General features: G+C 42.0%; 2 protein-coding genes across 4 annotated transcripts in view; one reads left to right on the forward strand and one right to left on the reverse strand.

Moving 5' to 3' along the window:
• LOC131099013 (zinc finger protein GLIS2-like) overlaps window positions 1–11,907 on the reverse strand; it is a 28,032-nt gene extending 16,125 nt beyond the window's left edge. Inside the window, exon 1 of one of the 2 annotated variants that reach the window (XM_058046009.1) lies at window positions 11,525–11,907. Coding sequence is in view for 1 of the 2 variants with exons in the window: in XM_058046008.1 (XP_057901991.1) it covers window positions 10,390–10,525 (136 nt within the window). In the remaining variant the exon portion in view is untranslated. Of the gene's footprint in view, window positions 1–10,389; window positions 10,948–11,524 lie in introns of those variants that run through there. The other variant, XM_058046008.1, reaches the window with a different exon arrangement.
• Window positions 11,908–12,513: 606 nt separating this feature from the next.
• Window positions 12,514–20,128, forward strand: akap8l (A kinase (PRKA) anchor protein 8-like). Of its 2 annotated transcripts, none has more exons than XM_058046007.1 (13): window positions 12,514–12,690; window positions 13,298–13,348; window positions 14,234–14,447; window positions 16,219–16,777; window positions 17,285–17,396; window positions 17,473–17,516; window positions 17,608–17,629; window positions 17,790–17,904; window positions 18,339–18,480; window positions 18,723–18,828; window positions 18,927–19,057; window positions 19,148–19,243; window positions 19,352–20,128. In XM_058046007.1, the coding sequence occupies exons 1-13, from the start codon at window positions 12,666–12,668 to the stop codon at window positions 19,742–19,744; spliced, it is 2,010 nt and encodes a 669-aa protein (XP_057901990.1). In that variant the 5' UTR covers window positions 12,514–12,665; the 3' UTR covers window positions 19,745–20,128. The 2 variants fall into 2 exon arrangements, with proteins under 2 accessions (XP_057901990.1, XP_057901988.1); XM_058046005.1 differs by having other exon boundaries at window positions 12,516–12,690; window positions 17,282–17,396.
• Window positions 20,129–20,380: the final 252 nt, after the last annotated feature.

The raw sequence follows: 20,380 nt of genomic DNA on the forward strand, positions 1-20,380 counted from the left end.
TGTTATATACAAGCTGTACACTGACTACTCTAAAGCTTAATTTCCCTTGTATTGTCCCTTGAGAAGATATAATTTAACAAAATATGAGGGGTGTACTCATTTTTATGAGACACTGGACCTGCTGTGAAAATGTGACCCACAGCTCACCTGTGCAGCACTCATGCAGCCCCAGACCATTACACTACCACCCTCATGAGTGACTGTATTTAAGACAAAATTATCTTCCAATCCACTTTATTTATATAGCACATTTTATAAACAGAGTTAGAGTTTCCAAAGTGCTGCACAGACTAGTAAAATGAAAAGTAAAAATAAAATACAATAAATAAAGGTACAAATTGAATTTAATCCAAAACTAAAAGATCAAATATGAAATAAAAATAATAAAATAGATATTAAAATATTAAAAACAAGAAGCAAAGCAATAAAAGTATAAAAAATAAAACCAATTAAAATAAAAAGAAAGAACTAAAAGAGACAGGACCATACGACTCAAGCCAGAGAATAAAAGTGGGTTTTGCTACTCATGTTCATCTGAATCTACATAAAATTATTATCACTGGGAATAATAATGCTTCCAAGATCAGAGGCGGTATCCCTGATCATAATATGAGCCAAAGGCTAAACCGCAATGAAGGCCATCCACATCACCACTGTGGTTTTACATTCCATGCAAACTCATTGACTTCTGTCTTTCCCTCACACACACACACACACACACACGTCAATGTGGAAGCGTGCACATGCAGGACCATATGTATGCATGCAGCCTGAAATCATCACAGACTCATAACCCCCATGTGAGCCCCCGCCCGCCCCTCAAACACCACCACCAACCTCCAGCAGCTCCTCCAGCACTTTTTCCCCTCAATGACCTATGTTTGTGGCAGAATGCCCAGACCCTCTTATGGATCCCCTCCCGCCTAGAAAAACACTCTCCAGCTATTCAGCCCCTCACGCACATACACATATAGATCCTAAACACATGTCGGGGCGGGGGGGGGGGCGTCATTCAGAGCTAGTTAGCGCATGCATACCATTACACGACACGAGGCACACCCCGCATTATACACAACGCACATTCAAAGACTGGATGACCCCCTCTCTGTCTGCATACAGGAAAGAGTCCATGGCGCCCTGATGTGGCCTCTCCCTCGCCGCTATTTACCCGTCTCTTTCTCCATCTCACTCCTTCCTGTGGTTTTCCTCTCCCAGTCCTCCAGCAGAGCATACCTCGCCTGCTCGCTCACTCCCGCAACATTTTTTTTTCCTCCCTTATTTTTAATTTTGAACTTCCTTTGCCTTGTCCCCCCCCCCCCCCCCACACACACACACACACTTCCACCATTCCAAAGTGAACTGAGGTGGATGCTCGTAGACACTCCATCACTCAGGGAATGCTGCATAATTTTTGGGTGGGGGATTTCCACCTTTGATGGATCTTGAATTTCCGCCCTTCAAATGCTGCATGTGTGTCAGATTAGCCGCCATAATATAATGTTTTTCGACCATTTTAAATACTCATCAGTGGTACTACAATTGTGTGTCTGTAGCTTTAATTCTAATGTGCCTTCAAGATGTGCTATTGAGTACTTTATCCACTCCATACCGCTGTGCCTATCCAATGTAATAGATGATAAAGAGGCTTTAGGGACACATAATAATGTTAGAACATGACTAAAAAGTCTCGTTTTGCACAATAGTGGACTTCTGTCACGTATTTGATGGAACCTCTTACTTGTCTACTCCTTAGATTTGCCCAACAAAGAATAAGAGCAAGACAGCTGGGACTGGTTATTCTTTACTGGCACACACTCAGAGTGGAAACAAATTGGGTGAATCTGCTCTGCTCTCAGGAATGCAAGGCGCTGCAGTGTCTTGTTTTTGAGTCTGGACGACAAAGAAGGCGGACAACGAGCGAGATCGATTTCTGTACATGCTTTTGACCTCATGACCACCGTTCCTTTTGCTTTTTCTCTCCACCTTTACCCCTTTTCTTCTCCTATCCGTCTTTAGTCTTTCCCTGAGTCGAAGATGAAAGGATGGAGGGATGGATGGATGGAAGGGGGGGTGAGAGCTGTTGCTCTGCTGCTGATGAGGAATTACAGGGAAGAAAAGCAGAAGACGCTCTCTGTGTTGACCTTGTCTCGCTGCCAAGTGGTGGGACTGGTGCGGACTGGGGTGGTGTAAGGGATTGTGGGTGGGTTGGGGTTAGAACAGATTAAGACCCTTTCCAATGGAAAAGGGAAGACAACAAGTGCTAATTTGAAAATCTAATGTCATTAAATTACTATGAAAATCAGGCAACATAAGTAACTACTAAGCACAGTGGTGGTAGCGTCATCGTCTGGGGGTCCATACACAGTTGTCATGTTGTTTTTACCCAACAAAAAGGGAATTATGACTTTGAACACACAAATCATTAGGCTTCTACCAATAATAAACTTTAATCTACCACCACTTGAAGCAAAAGCAAGTCCATGTCAGTGTCATCCAGTTGGTCCAATATGGCTCCATATGAGGGAGTGTATTCTGCAGTTATGGTGAGATAAGCTATGGTAATGGTAATGGTTTTATTTCATTTGAACATGCATCAGATTACAATTGATTGCATCCCATAATCAGTTCACAGTTCCACATGTCCAAAAGGAGTAGGAAGAAGCAAAGCTTATTAAATCCTACCCCTCCATCTGGTACTTTTACAATCAGTAACTGTTACATTTGTTCACTTCCTGCTTTCATAATATAGTTTAAGGTGTTTTTTTTTGTTTGTTTTTTATTTTATTTTTGTCACGTACCGAAGTACGAGGTGATATGACCATCCAATGACATAATGTGTACAATAGTAAGTGTCAATATAGTGATATATATAGCACATCATGACTGGTTCAAGACTCTTCATCCTTGTATTTAGCAAACATCAACTGCTTGTATTGTTTCTTGAATTGGCTCATCGTTGTGCATTGTTTGATTTCCTTACTCAATCCATTCCATAGTTTGATTCCACATACTGAAATGCTATGGCTTTTTAACGTAGTCCTAGCATATAAGTGTTTCAAATGTACTTCTTCCCTGAGATCATATTTCTCCTCTCTTGTAGAGAAGTATTGGATGACATTATTAGGTAATTGGTTATTTTTAGCCTTATGCATTATTTTAGCTGTTTGAAGATGAACTATATCAGCAAGTTGAAGTATTTGTGATTTTAGAAATAAGGAGTTAGTATGTTCTCTGTAGGCGGCATTATGAATTATCCTTACTGACCTTTTTTGCAGTACATTTAGCGAGTGAAGATTGTTTTTATAGTTATTAGCCCATATTTCTACACAATAAGTAAGATATGGTAGAACCAGAGAGCAATTAAAGAGTGTGGAGTGAACAAATGTTGCTTTGTTCAATATTGAAATATTTCTGGCCACAACCTGGGAATCACAACCATTTTTCAGTATGTGATATTTACCTTGCTGTCAAAATTGTAAGAGTTTTCCTTTTCTCTACATTGTCCCTGCACATGTGGTGTTGATTAGAACCATCGTCCACCATCTTGAACATTATCAAAAACATATAAACACAGTCAAAAGACATGAGCTCATCTCCCGTGAACCACCCCCCCACCCAAAGCGATGAAAGGCTCAGCAAGGTTGCTCGGCTGCTGGCGGTTTCAGGCTCCTTCGGCAGAGTTGCATCACTTTGCGCCTTCAGAACGCAACAGAGTGTGACCAAAGTGTGAGCAGAGGATAGGGAAGCAGACTCGTCTTTAGTTGGTTTCATCTCATTCTGCTTTTTCTCTGCTGGGCTGGCACGTCTGTTATTGTAATCACACCTACACAACCCATACATAATGTTCAGTTTACCATCCCCATGGTGTGGTCCAGTCCACCACTTCACTGATGATAATTTAGTAAAAAAAAAAAAAAACAACCAAAACACAGGTCAATCAGCTACAGATGTAGGAACTGTAGGCTTCATCATTTTGTATTTCTTCAGCAAACATGATAACCTGGCATGATGTTGTTGTTAACATTGTAACTATAAGCTTGGCTTACTGTATGACCTCCTGTCCGATATATGGAATCCATTACGTCGGACAAGTGCAGGGCCACAGTGTATATGTAAAAAAATGCATTTTTCAAAATATATCAATGAATAAATCATATTGTTTCATGGTTAATATGACCTATTATTCGTCCAAAAATATGCTTATTATTGCTCATTATTTTTTTGCGGCTACAGGGTGGATGAGTGGTTAGCACGCAGACCTCACAGCTAGGAAACCCGGGCTCAATTGTCCGGGTACTCCAGTTTCCTCGCACATTCCAAAAACATGCTAGGTTAATTCCAAATTGTCCATAGGTATGAATGTGAGTGTGAATGGTTGTTTGTCTATATGTGCCCTGTGATTAGCTGGCGACCAGTCCAGGGTGTACCCCGCCTCTCGCCCGAAGACACCCCAGATAGGCTCCAGCACCTAACCACGACCCTCTTGAATGAAAATGAATGATTTTTTTTGCCTAAATTAAGCACTTTCAAGCATAAAAATGGCCAAATTAACTAACATACAAATATAAGGCATTTGGAAGACCCATTGAAAGATGTGATGATGTGTAGTATTCTACAGGTGTGAGACGGTGAGACACACAAGCACCAGACATGGCCGCCAGAAACAGACTTTTTTGCAGGTTTAAAGGGGACTCATAATGCTTTTTCCACATTTCGGACCTATAAATGTAGTTGGAATGTTGTATTCTCGTGTTAAACGATGCCAAAGTTTCAGATAACGCGGTTTGCGCATTTGGAAATGTAGTCCTGAAAGAAGTTTGGGATGGCTCAAAACGCTCGGTTTCAGAGGACGTTGCAAAACTGTTCTTTTGTGATGTCACAGAGCAGCGGGCTTCCTTATATGGGCGTGGCTATAAGCCGGATAAGCTCTCTGCCCTCCTCTAAGCTTTGCTTCTCTGTTTACGAGGACAGATGTTTTTATGAACATGAACGTGAAATAGCTGTTGCTGAAGCCAGAAGCAGCGTGCTCTCACCTGGAAAGGTGCATTAATGTCGGACACGCTGTGCATCCACGGTGATGGAAAGAACCACAGTGCTCACCGATGGTAGTCTGGTAGCGCCGCAAAAAATGTGGAATGATCACATTTCAACTATCGATGTTGTGCCGAGATTGTCCGGCTATTGAGCTCCACGGAATCTGACAAAGTTTGCAGTTAGGAAGTACTTTGGGTGTGTGACCAATCATTGTGGAGTGGGCGTGCTCGGCGGGCGGGCCGAGTGTGGAATAAATTACACCGTTTTGGCGGGAAGCACAAATAGGCGCAAATTCTGAAAGATCTAGAACATTTTCTGTGCAGGTTATTGTGTGTAGCTGCTCTATAGGAGTCCACATCTCAATACAAAATGAGCATAGTAGGTACCCTTTAAATGATCTCACAACAAGCTAAATTATTTTCATTTCAGTGACACAAAATAACATCTTGAGAGAGCTAACAGGCAAAAAATATCCTTGAAGTCAATCCATGCATCTTTTGACATATGCTAATTCAGCCGAAAGTCCAATTTAGTCACGTTTTTTTCCATGACTGGCTACTGGAAACCAGCCTTGTTGGACGGTTGAACTTTTGTCCCTCATATTGAAAACATCAGAGAGAAACATTTAACGATTTATAAATACTTCACTGGTTCAATCACTGGTGAAACGTAAGACTCATTGAGACATGCCGCTATAAAGTTTAATCAACGTTCTTCTTATGTATTAGAAAGGAGAGATGAATGGCTTATGAAAATTGTGCGGTTTAATTCACAGTTGCCACTTCTTACATCTTTGGTGCAATTTATTTCACCATTTTCATAGTTGTGATAAACCACAGCTCCCAATTTGCAGCCGTACTCATGCAGCCCACTATGGTTTATTGTAGGAAAGACAATTATCTTAGTATTTACGTTATGTTGCCAGCTATTTAGACAATAATAGCCACGTGTTGAGTTATTATCAGGGAATAGCTTCTCTATGGTAAACAAGCTGTACACTGACTGCTCTAAAATATGTCCAGGTTTATTTTCTATGATATCGTAGTGGAATAAAACTGGTTGCTGAAATGGGAAGGGTGTGCTCGTTTATGTAATATACTGCAGCTACAACACAGGCTAATTGTGGCTGGAGTGTTGGTCCCCATCTGATGTAGTTAGCAGCTGGTGTTTAACTTCACCTGGTATTTAGCTAGTTCTAGTTCTCATATTAAACTGAGCAGCTAATGCTTTCCTATTTCTGGTTCGATGTTACACAAGTTTTGTCAGACTTTTGATGTATTGTTTTCACACTTTGAGAGTTTATGCTTTAATCTTGTAAGATTTGTTGTCATATGTGACTTTTGGGGCATTTTTTTCTCGTGATCAATCAATTGCCGATAATCGGGGATGGAATTTTGACAGCCTAATATTAAATCCGATAAATCGATATGAAGAAACCAATTAAAAACTGGCTTATTTCTGCTCGGGTGGAGCCGTTTCCTTCCACTTCTGCCTTTCAGCATTGCTCCACCAAAGGCGCCATATGATTGGCATGCGTTAGTGGCAGAGCTAATCTGAAGCGGAGGCTGTTCTCGTGTGGAGAACATCCTGAGAACAAACACACATGTCGTAAGCATGACGTAAGAGCCGAGTGAACATTAGTGGCAGCTCTGCTAGCTTTCTCCTGACTTGTCTGTGAATTTAATGTATAAGATAAGGTTAACAGTGAAATAGTCACTTGTTTTATTGGAGGGAAGCACGTCAAGGTGATTTCTCCGGAGGTTCCAGAGGTTGCCCCCCACCCAATCATGCAATCTTGCAAGATCTTCTAAGCTTTATGTCACTTTTCATGTATTTTCTGTTTGATTTAGAAGGTTCCACTATAAGAAGCAAACACAAACGTGAAAAACCGAAGCAGTAAAGCTCAAACTTGCAGCCATGACGGTAATAGAAGTAATAGAAGGTGCATCATGGGTGGGACACCAAAGCGAAACGTCGACATGGCTCCTGAGAAAAGTGGAATGAATATGACACTTCATCCTTGTTCACCATCGCATCTCCCTACCACTGTATTTTTATTTCTCGCTCACGTTCCACTCGCACAAGAAAGCCAAAAATGTTTTTTCCCATTTCCTCAAACGCAGCCCTGAAAGAAAGCAACAGGCAAGAGGAAAGGAGGGAACGAGGGAGGGGGGTAAAATGAGAGTGATGGAGGGGAGGTAGAAGTGGGGGCTGTCGGGTGGGGTTTGTGGAATTTTCTCGATGTTTGGTTTGGAAGAGAAGACCCCGGCTCTGCACTCTCATGAGGATAATGGAAAAGAGGGAAGAAGAAAAGGAGGTTTATGGATGTGTGCGTGTATGCGTATGTGTGTGTGTGTGTGTGGACCCTCACAGGTGGTCGCTCTTTTTGTGTGTGTTTGCTGAATTGTGCAAGCATGATGGCACAGCTATGTGTGCTGGAAAAGCATGTGCGCACATGTGTCTGCTTATTTGCAGATGTTGGCACGGCGGCGCACGAGAGAGCCTTTAGTCGGGGAGACGAGGTGAATAAGACATTCCTGGGATGAATGGATGCAGGGAGCCAGCGGTTGGTTTGTGGTTCCGTACTAAGAGGAGAAAAATGAACGTCTGGTGCAGGGCTGCGCCCAGAAACAATACCGCAGCCAAGCAGGGAGCCAAGCAAAAAAAAAAAAAAAAAGGAATAGCATTGCATGTGGAGGAGAACCATGGGGAGGCCTACACTCCTCCTCCCACGGAGGACCAGTTCACTCCTGCCCTTGCTGCTGGGGCAAAAGATGAGGGGGGGGCGGTGCTTTTATGGCTGTTCTGAACCCACTGAACTTATCATGTACAAACAGCAGGCCAGTGATGGAGTCAACAGCTAGCCACACAGGGAGCACCAGTTGGGGGAGTTTGGGAGGAGGACAGAGCTCACTGAAGCTCTCTCATCTTCTCCTCATGCTGTATTTAACTTGTTTATGTCATTCTTTTGTTGCTGCCCTCACTTGGCAAATGCTTTTTTAGCTCCGATATTGACTTGAAATTGTTGTGTTGGGTACGTCTCTTACTTTTCTTCATCTTACCAAAAACAATTGCATATACTTCCAAATTTAGAGGAATCCTTTTATCTTGCAAGATTTGCTGATGTCACACAGGTTTTGATGGACTTTGAAGTCTATTTTAAAATGTTATCCTTGTTTTTTTTGTCTGTCGTCAGCCTATTTGTTTGTCTATTCAGCATTTGAGGCATCACAACACACACACACACACTCCCATTCTGCAATCTTGCATGATTGTTGACTGACTTTTGAGGCATATCCATCCATTTTCTATACTGTCCTCATTAGGGTTGCATATATGCTGGAGCCTACCCCAGCTACCTTTGGGCGACAGGCAGGGTACACCCTGGATTGATCGTTTTTGAGGCATAGTTTTCCCAAAACTTCAATAGTTCCACTACAGAAGCAGAAAACACAAAAAAGGGAAAAAAAACATTCATTCATTCATTCATTTTCTACCACCTTTTCCTCACAAGGGTCGCGGGGGTGCTGGAGCCTATCCCAGCTGTCTTCGGGTGAGAGGCGGGGTACACCCTGGATTGATCGTTTTTGAGGCATAGTTTTTCCAAAACTTCAATAGTTCCACTACAGAAGCAGAAAACACAAAAAAAGGAAGAAAAAAAAACACACGCAAAAAAATTTATAAATTTTTTTTTAAATTATATTAGGAAAGCAGGAATTGAACAAATGTAACAGTTACTGATTATAAAAAGTACCAGATGGAGGGGTAGGATTTAATAAGCTTTGCTTCTTCCTACTCCTTTTGGACATGTGGAACTGTGGAATTATGTGATGCATTCAATTGTAATCTGATGCATGTTCAAATGAAATAAAACCATTAACATTACTAATGAGCGCCACATTACCGCTACTCCATTCATTTTCAATGGAACCGGCGCAATAAGGCGATTGTCGCGTGTCGCCTGGCTGGACGGTGACACACGATAAAAAAATTTGTGCATGTGACACTTTGTGCTTTTGTGTGTCATGCGATGCGATCCCAGAAAGTTGAAAAATGTTAAACTTTTCATTCGCTGTCACCAGACGAGGACCAATCATTGATCAACCAGTGAGCAGGGTTTTCTCCGGGTACTCCGGTTTCCTCCCACATTCCAAAAACATGCTAGGTTAATTGGTGACTCCAAATTGTCCATAGGTATGAATGTGAGTGTGAATGGTTGTTTGTCTATATGTGCCCTGTGATTGGCTGGCGACCAGTCCAGGGTGTACCCCAACTTGGGAAGTCGGTGGCGCCAGAGTAAACAAATCTGATAGTTTACATTAATTTATACACTTTATCTTCAATACTACCAAGCGTCCTCAATCAACGATTTCCTCCATTGAACTACAGTAAACCTCGGATATATCGGATTCAATTTTTCCCACTGGTTTTGTCCGATATAAGCGAAATCCGTTATATGCGTATACCGGAAAATGTCCGTTTTACGCATATATTGGATTTATATCCGGTATATGCGTAATCGGATTTTATCCGTTATAAAAAGGCACTTCCTTGACTATGTTTCCAATGTACCTGGACGCACAGGCAACGCTGCAAACGCTGCAAATGACGTCGTATAGCGGCCTGTCACGATTCGGCGAATCGGAGCGCCACGATGCGGCCATCCGATATATGCGAGGGAAATTTAATGGAAATGCATTGGAACGGGACTGGAGATTTTGTCCGAAATAGGCGAAATCCGTTATAAAAAATCCGATATATGCAATGAATTTTTATTGGAAATGCATTACAGAAAAATCGGTTCTTTTTTATCTGTCCGTTGTGAGCGAATTTCCGATATATCCGAGTCCGATATATCCGAGGTTTACTGTACTTTGATACCCCTAAATTTCCTCCACATCTGAGATCCACTCAAACCATTCGAGACTCCTACGATTCGCTCTGGATGTGAATGGTGAACCAGTGTAGCCGATGTCGCCCCCTATGTGCATGGTTTAATATGCGATGGCGAAGAATTTTGAGTTTGTGAGTGGCACCCGTTACCGTGTTAATTCTTCCATCTTGCAGGATTTGCTCACATCATGTATGTTTGGAGTGTTGGGTGTTAAACTTTACAAACCTTGTCCTGGTATAGCAGAGTAAAAAAAACAGGCTTCACCACACACCTTAAAGTATATTAATTAGTCAGCTACAGACATGAAAGCTGTGTTAATCAGCCATTGTCCAAATCATTCTGGATCTAACTGTATATGAGCTTGAGCAGCTCCCCCCATTCTGCAGCAGACAGTGTGGGGGCGGAAGGGGCTTTTATGAAAGACGCACCCAAGAAAAGGAAAAAAAAAACTTTCGTCTGACCTTTAGAGTCACCCAGTATGATGCAAGGAGTCTGCAACCTGCTGCCGTCACAGCATGAAAACCTCTTATTACACGATGCAGCGACTCCCGCCTGACCACCAGCACCATCAACCACCAACAACAACATCAACAACATCACGCACTGAAGAAAAGCTGGCAAGTGAGGTTAAGCTGCATCCACACAGAATGAACCAGCCCTGCCTCTCAAAGCAAAACCTCAAAGCAATCCAAATCCGACTGACATGTCAGCGTTGAGGCATGGTCAGTCTTTGGTCGTTGTTGGAAATAATGGCTCCAATTTGAGGGTGGGGGGAAAAGTAAAATTCGGGTTTTTACAGTGTTACATATTGGTTTTCTGACTTAATGTTCCTACACAAGCAGGTTTTGTAGCCTAGATCAACTATAAATGGGCATTGTCATATGACATAATGTCATAATGTGCATTTTTGCATCCATCAATCCATTGATGGCATGATTGCTCCCACTGAATAACTTTTAAAACACTTTGCATCAGTAAACAAGATAGATACAGAGACAGAGATGCAGAAAAGAGAAAGAAAAATGTAGTCTGATGGAGTGAAACAAAAATATTATAATATTGTATTATAATATATTTTAATTATATTATAAATAAAATAAATTATAAAATAAATATTAGAATAATATTATAAATGTGTATACGTATATTTTATATTATAAAAATCCAGTATTTTTATTTTTAAACTGTGCTTAAAAATATGGATTTATTATTCCAATATGTTTTATATATATTAATTATATATATATGGTGAAATTATAAAGAAATAGCATGCTGATTAATTTCTATACAGGTTATAAAACAATATATTTGGTCCAAAAAATTGACAAGCGCATTGTATAATAAAATATATGGACAAAAATATTGGGCCACCAGTGTTTATTTACCTTCTAAATCTTCATTTTAGGAAGGTACACTTTTCTCCCCGCTGCACCAAACTAAGGTCTATATTGGCCAGTTTAGTGTGGAATAACTTGACCTTTAACCCCATCACACACTTTAGGCGGCTATTTTTTCCTCTTTTCATTTACTGTCTGTGTAATAGCCAGGTGTCCCAATACTTGTGTCCATTGGGTGTTGCGTGATGAGCTGTTTTACCTCTCAAATGTCCGCTTCTCTCCTCGGAAGATGCTTCCTACAACAACAAAAAACAGCAAAAAATAAAAAATAAAAAAAACACAAAAATCAAAAGTGATGTTGCCACATTCCCTTCATCATCATTATCATCCACTGCTCCTCTGGTTTGACTGGATATATATACATATACCGGTTTATATGTACAGATTAAAAACAGATTAATCTGGAAGAATTCTTCCGCGGCGGACTAGTTTATGATAGAAGGAGTTTTCACAAGAGAAAACTTTGTCCAGGAGATGATTTGTTTCAATGAAGCAAAAGTCAACGTCAATGCAAAAAAAGTGCAATAAGAAGAAGAAGATTTGCCAGTGGAGGAGCGACGCTCAGTTGCGACGCTGGTCAACTGAGAGTCCAGGGGCGGTGATGAGGGAAGAGGCTGCCTGGGTGGAGACTCAAGGGGGTAGGAGCTGGAGAAGGGGGGTAGGGGGAGGCACTCGCCAGGCAAGTCAAAACATCTGGTTGATATGTGTTTACGTCGGATATAACGTGTAGTAACATAATTATGGTTAATATTTTGTGTACTAATCAGTGACCTATATATTTGGCTCCATCAGCTGTACCTGAATGGCTGACAGATAGGTGAAAGAGCGCCAGGATTTACTTTACTGAAACAAGTAGGAAGTAGTTGGTGTATACAGAATGGCCTCATCTAGGGACAGGTCAAACACGGTATACATATTACTGTTTGAACGTAGTATATTTTTTTCACACTCACAGTACTCAAAGTACTTAACCTCTGTCGCCCCCTGAAGGCAGCATTCACCTTGCAACAAACTGCACACGTGATGTCAAACCCCTTCAAAAAATGAGCTCTTCCGTGTTGTGTATAAGTATTACTTTTGGATATTGTCGTCAAATATTGTAAGGGGGATTCCAAGACCGTTTACATTATTTAACGCGCCCCCGTGTATTACCACATTGAAGCGACGCCCCTCCCTCGCCCAGGGAACGTCACAAAGCAGTCGTCACCATCGTCACGTGATTTGGTGCTGTGGCGTCGTTTGCTGTTGTGTAGGTGGGGGGAGAAGACGACGATCTCCTTCATTTTAGGCAGTCAGCGTGTTTTTACAAGATTGTTGGAGCAAAACACTTGAAAAAAACAATGGAGGGAAGAAATTTCGGCTCAGGTGAATATGCGTTATGCTATATGGTATAGGTTTCGGCAATTGTTAGCTTTCGAGTTAGCAAAATGGCATGTAATACTTTCGTCGCTTAGCGTTAGCTTGCAAGCTAAGTGTACAGTCAAAGCCGTGCTAATTGAAACACAAAACACGTAAACGTTGCCTTTAATGCAATGGTGAAAGTAACGGTTCGTCTAAGTGTTTGTTAGCGCCTTCGTCATCAAGCTAATGCTAAGCTAACTCACCGGGATGCTATGGTGGCACATTGTTTGCCTGGCTTAGCTTGTTTTAGCTTAGCTAACCTAGCACCTTCAGTGTCTACTTAATTATTTATTTAGTACAATTCTCCAATCATTATGTAAAGCTTTGGGTCAGATATTAAAATGGCCGCCCGAACAAAATGTCTCCAACACTTACCTTCCAAGCATGTTTAACAATAATTTGAACAATAATCATAATAGAGATGCTAACAATGAATGTAGAGTTGCTTTTCATTTAAGTGTTCAATTGTGTTCCTGCCATTGCTTTCTTCCAAAAAATGTACTTAATGGTTTTTAAAATTGTATTCTTAAGAAACCAAATAATTAGGCACTAAAGTTCTTCCATCTTCTAGGTTTTTCCAATTGGGGTGGTGGTGGAGGCGGAGGAGGATCTGGAAATAGAGGTAAGCAATGGGTTTTTAATCAAACCTGCATTATGTAAACCATTTAATTACATTTACCTTTATTTAGAGCGCTCTGCTAATATACTACAACAAATTATACGTCCACATATTGCTCACTTCCAAAGAGTACAAGCTGGCTGTTAAATTGATATGGGTGTTATTAAGTATGGGTTATGTTTTCTGAGTAGTCACCATGCTGTTCTTTTCCGTCTGTGAATGACGCTGAGACTAGCAATTAGCGATACGTCGTGTTAGTCCACCAAATAAGTTTTTCATGTCAGCTGCAACATTAATAATATCAATGGCGTTTGGTTAATATACAAGTACATTATGTATATGGAACACTGTTGGTGTTTTTTTTAGGATTTTTGTGAAGGCTTTAGCATCAAAATAGGCATTTCCCATGATGCCCTTTGTTAGCTAGCTCGTTTAACTTTTTTTTTTTTTTTCAGAAAAAGGAAAGAAATATTTGTTCATGTTTTACATAAAGATTGTCAATGATGGGCAAAATCCCCCCGAAAAAGTGCAGTTCCCCTTTTATAGGGTCACTGTGCCCATCTCTACAAAATCCACTTTAAACTTCACCTTTATAGATGCCATATCAGCTTTGTGGCACAGATGTTTACCGTGACGTGGTGGTGTCAAGTCATAGTAAATATAATGGAATGCTTACATTTGTTAGAGATGCCATGCTTATTTGGTTACGTGGCTAACACGCTCGCTAATTAATTTGGAGTACGATGTTGATTAGAGTGGAGACCACTAATTGAGGAAATGTAGTATGTGGCATAACCTTAAAGCGGCAGAATGTGATATTTCAAAAGCTAGTCACGAATGAATGGTGTTAACCTGCTGATTGTAAATATGTCATATAATCTGCATTAGGTTCTGGGAACTTTGATCCGTTTGGTGGGAATTATAAAAACTCCATGTCGGGGTTCGGGGGTTACGGAGGCAGCAACTCCAAGAGGGGTCTCTCTGGGTCCTCCCTTCTCCCACCAAAAGGAAACCATGCAGACGAAGTCATCGCCAAGATTAATCAACGCTTGGACATGCTTACTCAGTTGGAGGGTGGTATGAAAGGGGGCCGCAGTGACAGGTAAGATGTTTAATATTCAATTTTTTCCCCATTTGTGCATTGGTATACGTGAAAATTATCTGAAGGTTCTTTGGGATGCAGATTTGTGCAATTATCCATCTAAAAATGTTGGTTGTGTTGTTGGTAATGAAAACATTAATGAGCACATTAGCTTCTGATTCTTTATTATATTTGATTGAATCAGTTCATTAAAAAACCCATCCTGTCAGGGCCCTTGGTTGTTTTACGGCTCTCCTCTTGGCATATTCTGGTTTTGGCAGTGAAGTGGTTGTGTTTTATGTACAACAGACTATCACAGGGATGGGCAAACTATGGCCTTTGGGTTACATCCGGCCTTTTGGTCCTTTTAATCCGACCTGCTGAAGATTAGTACACAATTGCACAAATCATACAGTTATGACTGCTTTATTTGTCCTTGTTCTGTAATGCCTGGTAATTCCACCAGGTGGCGCATTAGCACAGCCATACACTTGATTTTACACAGATCAGGCTACACTTTATTGCTCTGCTACTGCTCTGACAGGAGAGCACATTTGCAACAATGAGTAGGCCAAAGAAAAGAAAAGCTGACGACGAGTACCGAGTGTCTAACAAGGAATGGACAACTAATTACTGTAGTCCAATCAAAGGCTGTATGCCTTAATGTCAATGCCTCCTTTGTTCCTTTTTGATATTGTAACCATATTATGTTGTACATCGGGCTCGCGGCCCACGCATTATTATCTCACCTGACACTATGATGAAGTGACACGAGAGAGATGTTTTTAGAGAGACTTTAGAGTTGACTTGGACTCGTGACCGACTTGAGAATTGATCAAGTGACTTAGACTTGGGGGAGGGGGGACTTGTGAACATTTCTGGATCAAGGTCGGCAGCTAATATGCAGGCTCAGCAAAACATCTTTATTCGACAAACAACCATCCAGGAGTAATGCACAAAGGCAAAAATCCCATATTGTTCGGGCTCTACTTGCAATGCCATTTTTGTTTCTTTGATGTGCTGATATTAAATTGTTGAAAATACATCTTGTGATTTAAGTTGCCCATGACTGAGAAGTCTACTTTTGGTTCCGACACAGATGATATGCATCTGGTGCTCCTCCGGCCTGCCTGTCACATTTTAAAAGTCAATGTGGCCCAGGCCAAAAAGTTTGCCCAACCCTGGACTATCATCCACATAATTTGGTTTGCATTCTAGTGTGTTTATTCGCTTCTCACTCCTTGAACGCTGTCCTCTGTCCTGACATTTCTCACACACACACACACACACGTTGTTCTCATCCATGTGACCTAACCTTGCACTCTGGTTTTAGGTTTCACACAAAAGATGAGTTTAAAGGGGTTGGCCTTTCAATACCACAAGTTCATTATTTAATGCTGTTTGCTGTACCTAGTAGGAAAACTCCCACAACTTGTTTGTACGTGCCATAATGAAAGCATCATTGGTTTGTTGGGTTTGGTGAATTGCTCACAGCTCGTCCTAAAAAAAGGAAGTAAATACAGGGAATGCTGTTTGACCTCCGACTGAAACATGTAGTTGGAAGAATTCTTGATAATGTAACCTCACAGCTGATTCCTCTGTTTTACTGCAAGATGCTGGAAGCAGACTATAGCCTTTTGTTTTGAACCTTGTCTTGTGAGATGACAAGAAAAACGGAGACTATGGAGGCGAATTAATATCAGGCGGAGAAATCCAAACCTGACTGCCCTCCCTGCCTCCTCCCTTGCTCTCTGCTCTTCTCTATCAACCCTCCTCTCCCTCCATCCCGCAGGTTTGGCCAGTTCGAGTCTTTCGACTCGCTCTCCCCCTCCCGAGATCTCTACAGATCTGGTGGCAGTAGCTATGGTTGTGGCGATGGCCGTGGTGACAACATGCTGTTGGGCCAGCGAGGAGGCTCGGGCTTCGGAGGGGGCATGGGGCTAGGAGGGGGAGGCAGCTTCAACAGCCTCTCCTCTTCCTATGGAGTCGCTAAAATGCGACAGAATATGAGGGAATCCTTCACCAGTGGCTCTAATGGTGGAGGATGGGCCGGAGCAGGCCGACGTTCCCCCAGAAGGGGTGGAGGTGCTGGGGGTCGAGGATCTGGAGGAGGGTTTGGGAGCTACAGGTCAGACCTCACGCCACTAGGCGGAGGTGGTGGGCGGGGAGGCGGCCACTCCCAAGGAGGTGGTAGAGGCAAGCTCCCATCCCTCCTGTCCAACCGCATGTACTCTGAGGGCGGAGGTTTCCATCAGGGTCCCTCCCAAGGTCCCCACGACTTTCCCGGGAGGCATTTTGGAGGGGGCCCACGAGCTGGCCGTCAGCGAGGCCGCAAGAGACCCCTCAACAAAGTAAGTACCTCCTGCCAAACTTGGAAGCCCTCCTCAGATACTGGGCAAAAGCCCATTCTGATTCCCACCTTTCTATCATAAACTGGCAAGCAGGCCAGTCATACTGTGCCATCACATTTAAAACATCACCTGCCCCCAACACCGCCCAGTCTTTACCTACCTTCATTCAGTGTAATGACAAGTTCTTCATGGAACTCTACTGCCCTTAAAGTTAAGCCAGTCTTATTTAGATGTTCTGGATTTTTTTCTGCAGGTATTAGATTTCAAACAAAAAATTGCTACATCCTGGCATTAAATGAAAGTGAATAAAACCAACAAAATCCTAATGCAGCCTCTTAAAACATGTCAAGTGGTATTTTCCCTTTAATTAGTTATGTGAAGTTGAATCTATTGCGTGATGCTGGTTGACGTCCATTTTGTTGCACTAGAGTTAACAGTCACTAATGACATTTTGAGCAGGAAGTATTCTTGACCCTATCTCAAGTTTGTTTTGGATGGGCTTAGCAGGGAAAGCCACAGAATGATGGCCAAAAGAAGAGGAAGCAGATGATGACACCTGCTGATGAGCCAGAGTCTAAAATGAACAGGACTGAGGGCACCGACCCAGCGACTTCAAATGGTAATACTCTTATTGGGCAGTAATACATTATGCTGAGCATGCATTTCACATTGTGATTTTAATACTTTTTTAATAGAGCAACAAGAGAAAAATGGCAACAATGCAACCATTGCAGATGTGGTAAGTATTGAAACTGGATCACATGAACGTGTTTTGACTAAACTTTATTTGTTCCAAATGATGGATAAACAATCTATACTTTTCTTCACAGGAGACAACTGAGGGAGATTTGGGTAAGTTCACCGCCCTCCCCCTCCTCATTGTGTATTGTTCCTTTGTGATGTGAATACTATGCAGTACTTGATAGAGCTATAACACTGTCCAGCTGTACGTACTGGATGATCAGTGTTGTTGTTGCTGTATCTTCACACAACGCCACTTCACTTCCCTCAGGTGCACCAATAAAACAGGAGAATGTTGACGTGAATAAAAAGCCACAGGACAAACAACCTCCTCCTCGAACCCAAGCCAAATCCAAATCGAAGAAAAAGAGGGGTTTCCAGGAAAGGTGAGCATGCAAATAAAGGGACAATTATTGTTATATTGCTGTAATATTTAACATGACATAAAGCTCGACTTTGAGGTTGTGTGCACTTTAAGTTGACATTAAGGCTGAATCCCAATTCCACCCCTTAGGAAGCCACTAAATGGGATTTCACTTGATTTTCATTATGTCATCACGCTTCACCGCTGTGGCGTAGGCTGATGAGATGGTTAAACTGTTGAGAGCTTTATCTGAGGACATCTCTCCTACCCTTATGTTTCCAGGGTTATACACCCCTTAGCCCTTACCTCTTGATTTAAGGAGAATTGGGAACACCACTTAATTCTCATGAACATGCAAAACCGAGGGGGATGGGGTGGATTTGGGATTCAACCTCAGTCCCTCATAATGCTTTTCTACTTTTCTGGCAACTTGTTCTGTTTCCACTCCCTTTCAAGGGTGATGTTTGCATGCTCTGTGTGCAAGTTTCGCTCATTCTACAAGGAAGAAATGGAAAATCATCTAGATAGTCGCTTCCACAAGGACCACTTCAAATTCCTTTCCAGCCAGTTGTCTAAGCCAACCACAGACTTTCTCCAGGTGATTGACACTGTACAGTACATCACACACCAACTCTTCAGGTCCACCTCAATAAATTATGTATATCAGTCAAAAGTTATTTGATTTCAGGCGTTCAATTAAGACTCGTGAACTTTTTGCAGTTGATATGCTGATTTAGAATACATCACATACCATAGTTTGTTGCTCGACCACCACCTTGAGTGCACACATGGTATCTGTAAAGCCGAGGCACAAACATGAACATGCCATTTGTTTCCTAGGAATACTTGCTGAACAAGTTCAAGAAGACAGACCAAATGGTAAGCCAGATGGAAAACCACAGTGCAGCCATTTGCCAGGTGTACAGAGACCAGGATCTCACTAAGGGTAAGCAGCAGAAGCTGAGGGGTTGATTGAGAGAGCCAAAGTCTCACGTTGGCACATTTCATGGATTTATTAATTTTTTTTTACCCACTCTTTTGCAGATATAGGCATGGAGCACTTCTTGAGGAAAGTAGAAGCTGCCCACTGCAGCGCATGCGATGTCTTCATTCCCATGGAGCTCCACCTGATTCAGAAACATATCAAGTCCCATGACCATAACTACAACCGCAAGGTATATAGTATGTTGGTGATACAGTTTTATTACACTGGAGTGGAGTGGACTCCATGCCTGATTGAGGATGGTCCTGTCTTGTGCTCCAAGGGATTGATGGAGCAGTCCAAGAGAGGAAGCCTGTCTGTTGCACGTAGCATCCTCAACCACAAGGTCATTGGAAAGAAGCTTGAGAGTTACCTCAAGGTACGCATGGGTCATGCAGCTCAAAAGCAAGAGGCCTCCTCTAAAGCTTTGACATTTACCGCATGTTTGAAACTATGCATTCACGTGATAGTCTTATGGCTTTTCTAGGGAGAAAACCCATTCGTTGGAAACCAGGATGGCCAGGATGCCTCAGACACTGTGGTGGCGGATGCAGCAGACAGCCAGACAATCTCTGTCAAAGAAGAGCCGGAAACAGTGGAGGTGGACCAGAACTTGGCCGAGGTTGAAGCACCCAAGGAAATTGAGCTGGAGGAAGGAGGGGAGGAGCCAGGTGTGGAGGGCATCCAAGAGTCCATCCAAGAAGAGGGCATAGAGGAGGAGGGGAACCTCGAGATTGAGTTTGAAGAGGAAGAAGGGTTTGAAATGGGAGAAGAGGAGGGATACGTGGTCCATGATGAAGTCAACGAAGAAGGATTTCAGGTGGAAGACGAGGGAGTTGAAGCAACAGAGTTTCAGGGGGAAGATGAGCACAAAGAATGACTTTTATGCCAGTCCCCTCCCCACTTAAATCAAGCAGTAGAGGAACAACAACCTTGCATTTTATTTGTGGATGTATTTTGTGGAACATTGGAAAATTAAATACAACCTCCAGGTTCATAGCAGGCCCTCTTCCAGTTAGCATACAAGTTACCGCTTTTGTGTTTTCTTTTTGTGTGTGTGCCTTTTTTGGTTTATTAATTTTTTTTATAGTTATTTTAAAGTACTTGTGTATTGTACAGGTCAGGTTTTCTTTTGGTTCTAAATTGCATTTTATTTTCCTTTTTCCTGGGTTAAAGTTGAGCAGTCGTGGTTCTAAAGGTTCTTGATAATTACAATGGCTATGGATGTTAACTGTTCAATCATGAATAAACTTCAGGAAACAACGTTTGATGTACGAATGCTTTGACACAATTTTGAGATTATGTATTTTTGGAGGATTAATTTAGGAGATTGCAGCTGTTAGGACCGCCCCTTTTACAGGACAAGGCCCACCCAGATTATTTTGGTCCAACAACTGTCAAAATGCATCAGAGGGACATTACATGTTAGAGGCCTTGGAGATAAAGTAAATGCATCAGAGGGACATTACATGTTAGAGGCCTTGGAGATAAAGTCAGAGAGGCCAGACTGAGATGG

Source organism: Doryrhamphus excisus, chromosome 1 (assembly GCF_030265055.1).
Source record: "Doryrhamphus excisus isolate RoL2022-K1 chromosome 1, RoL_Dexc_1.0, whole genome shotgun sequence".
Taxonomy (NCBI): domain Eukaryota; kingdom Metazoa; phylum Chordata; class Actinopteri; order Syngnathiformes; family Syngnathidae; genus Doryrhamphus; species Doryrhamphus excisus.

What these genes read in the sequence shown, in the direction of transcription:
- akap8l (XM_058046005.1), top strand. Translation starts at nt 12,666, where the DNA reads ATGGAGGGAAGAAATTTCGGCTCAG. An exon ending in AGACCAGGATCTCACTAAGG is followed by an intron (nt 18,829 to 18,926) that starts GTAAGCAGCAGA and finishes ACTCTTTTGCAG; the next exon opens with ATATAGGCATGGAGCACTTC. An exon ending in ACCATAACTACAACCGCAAG is followed by an intron (nt 19,058 to 19,147) that starts GTATATAGTATG and finishes TTGTGCTCCAAG; the next exon opens with GGATTGATGGAGCAGTCCAA.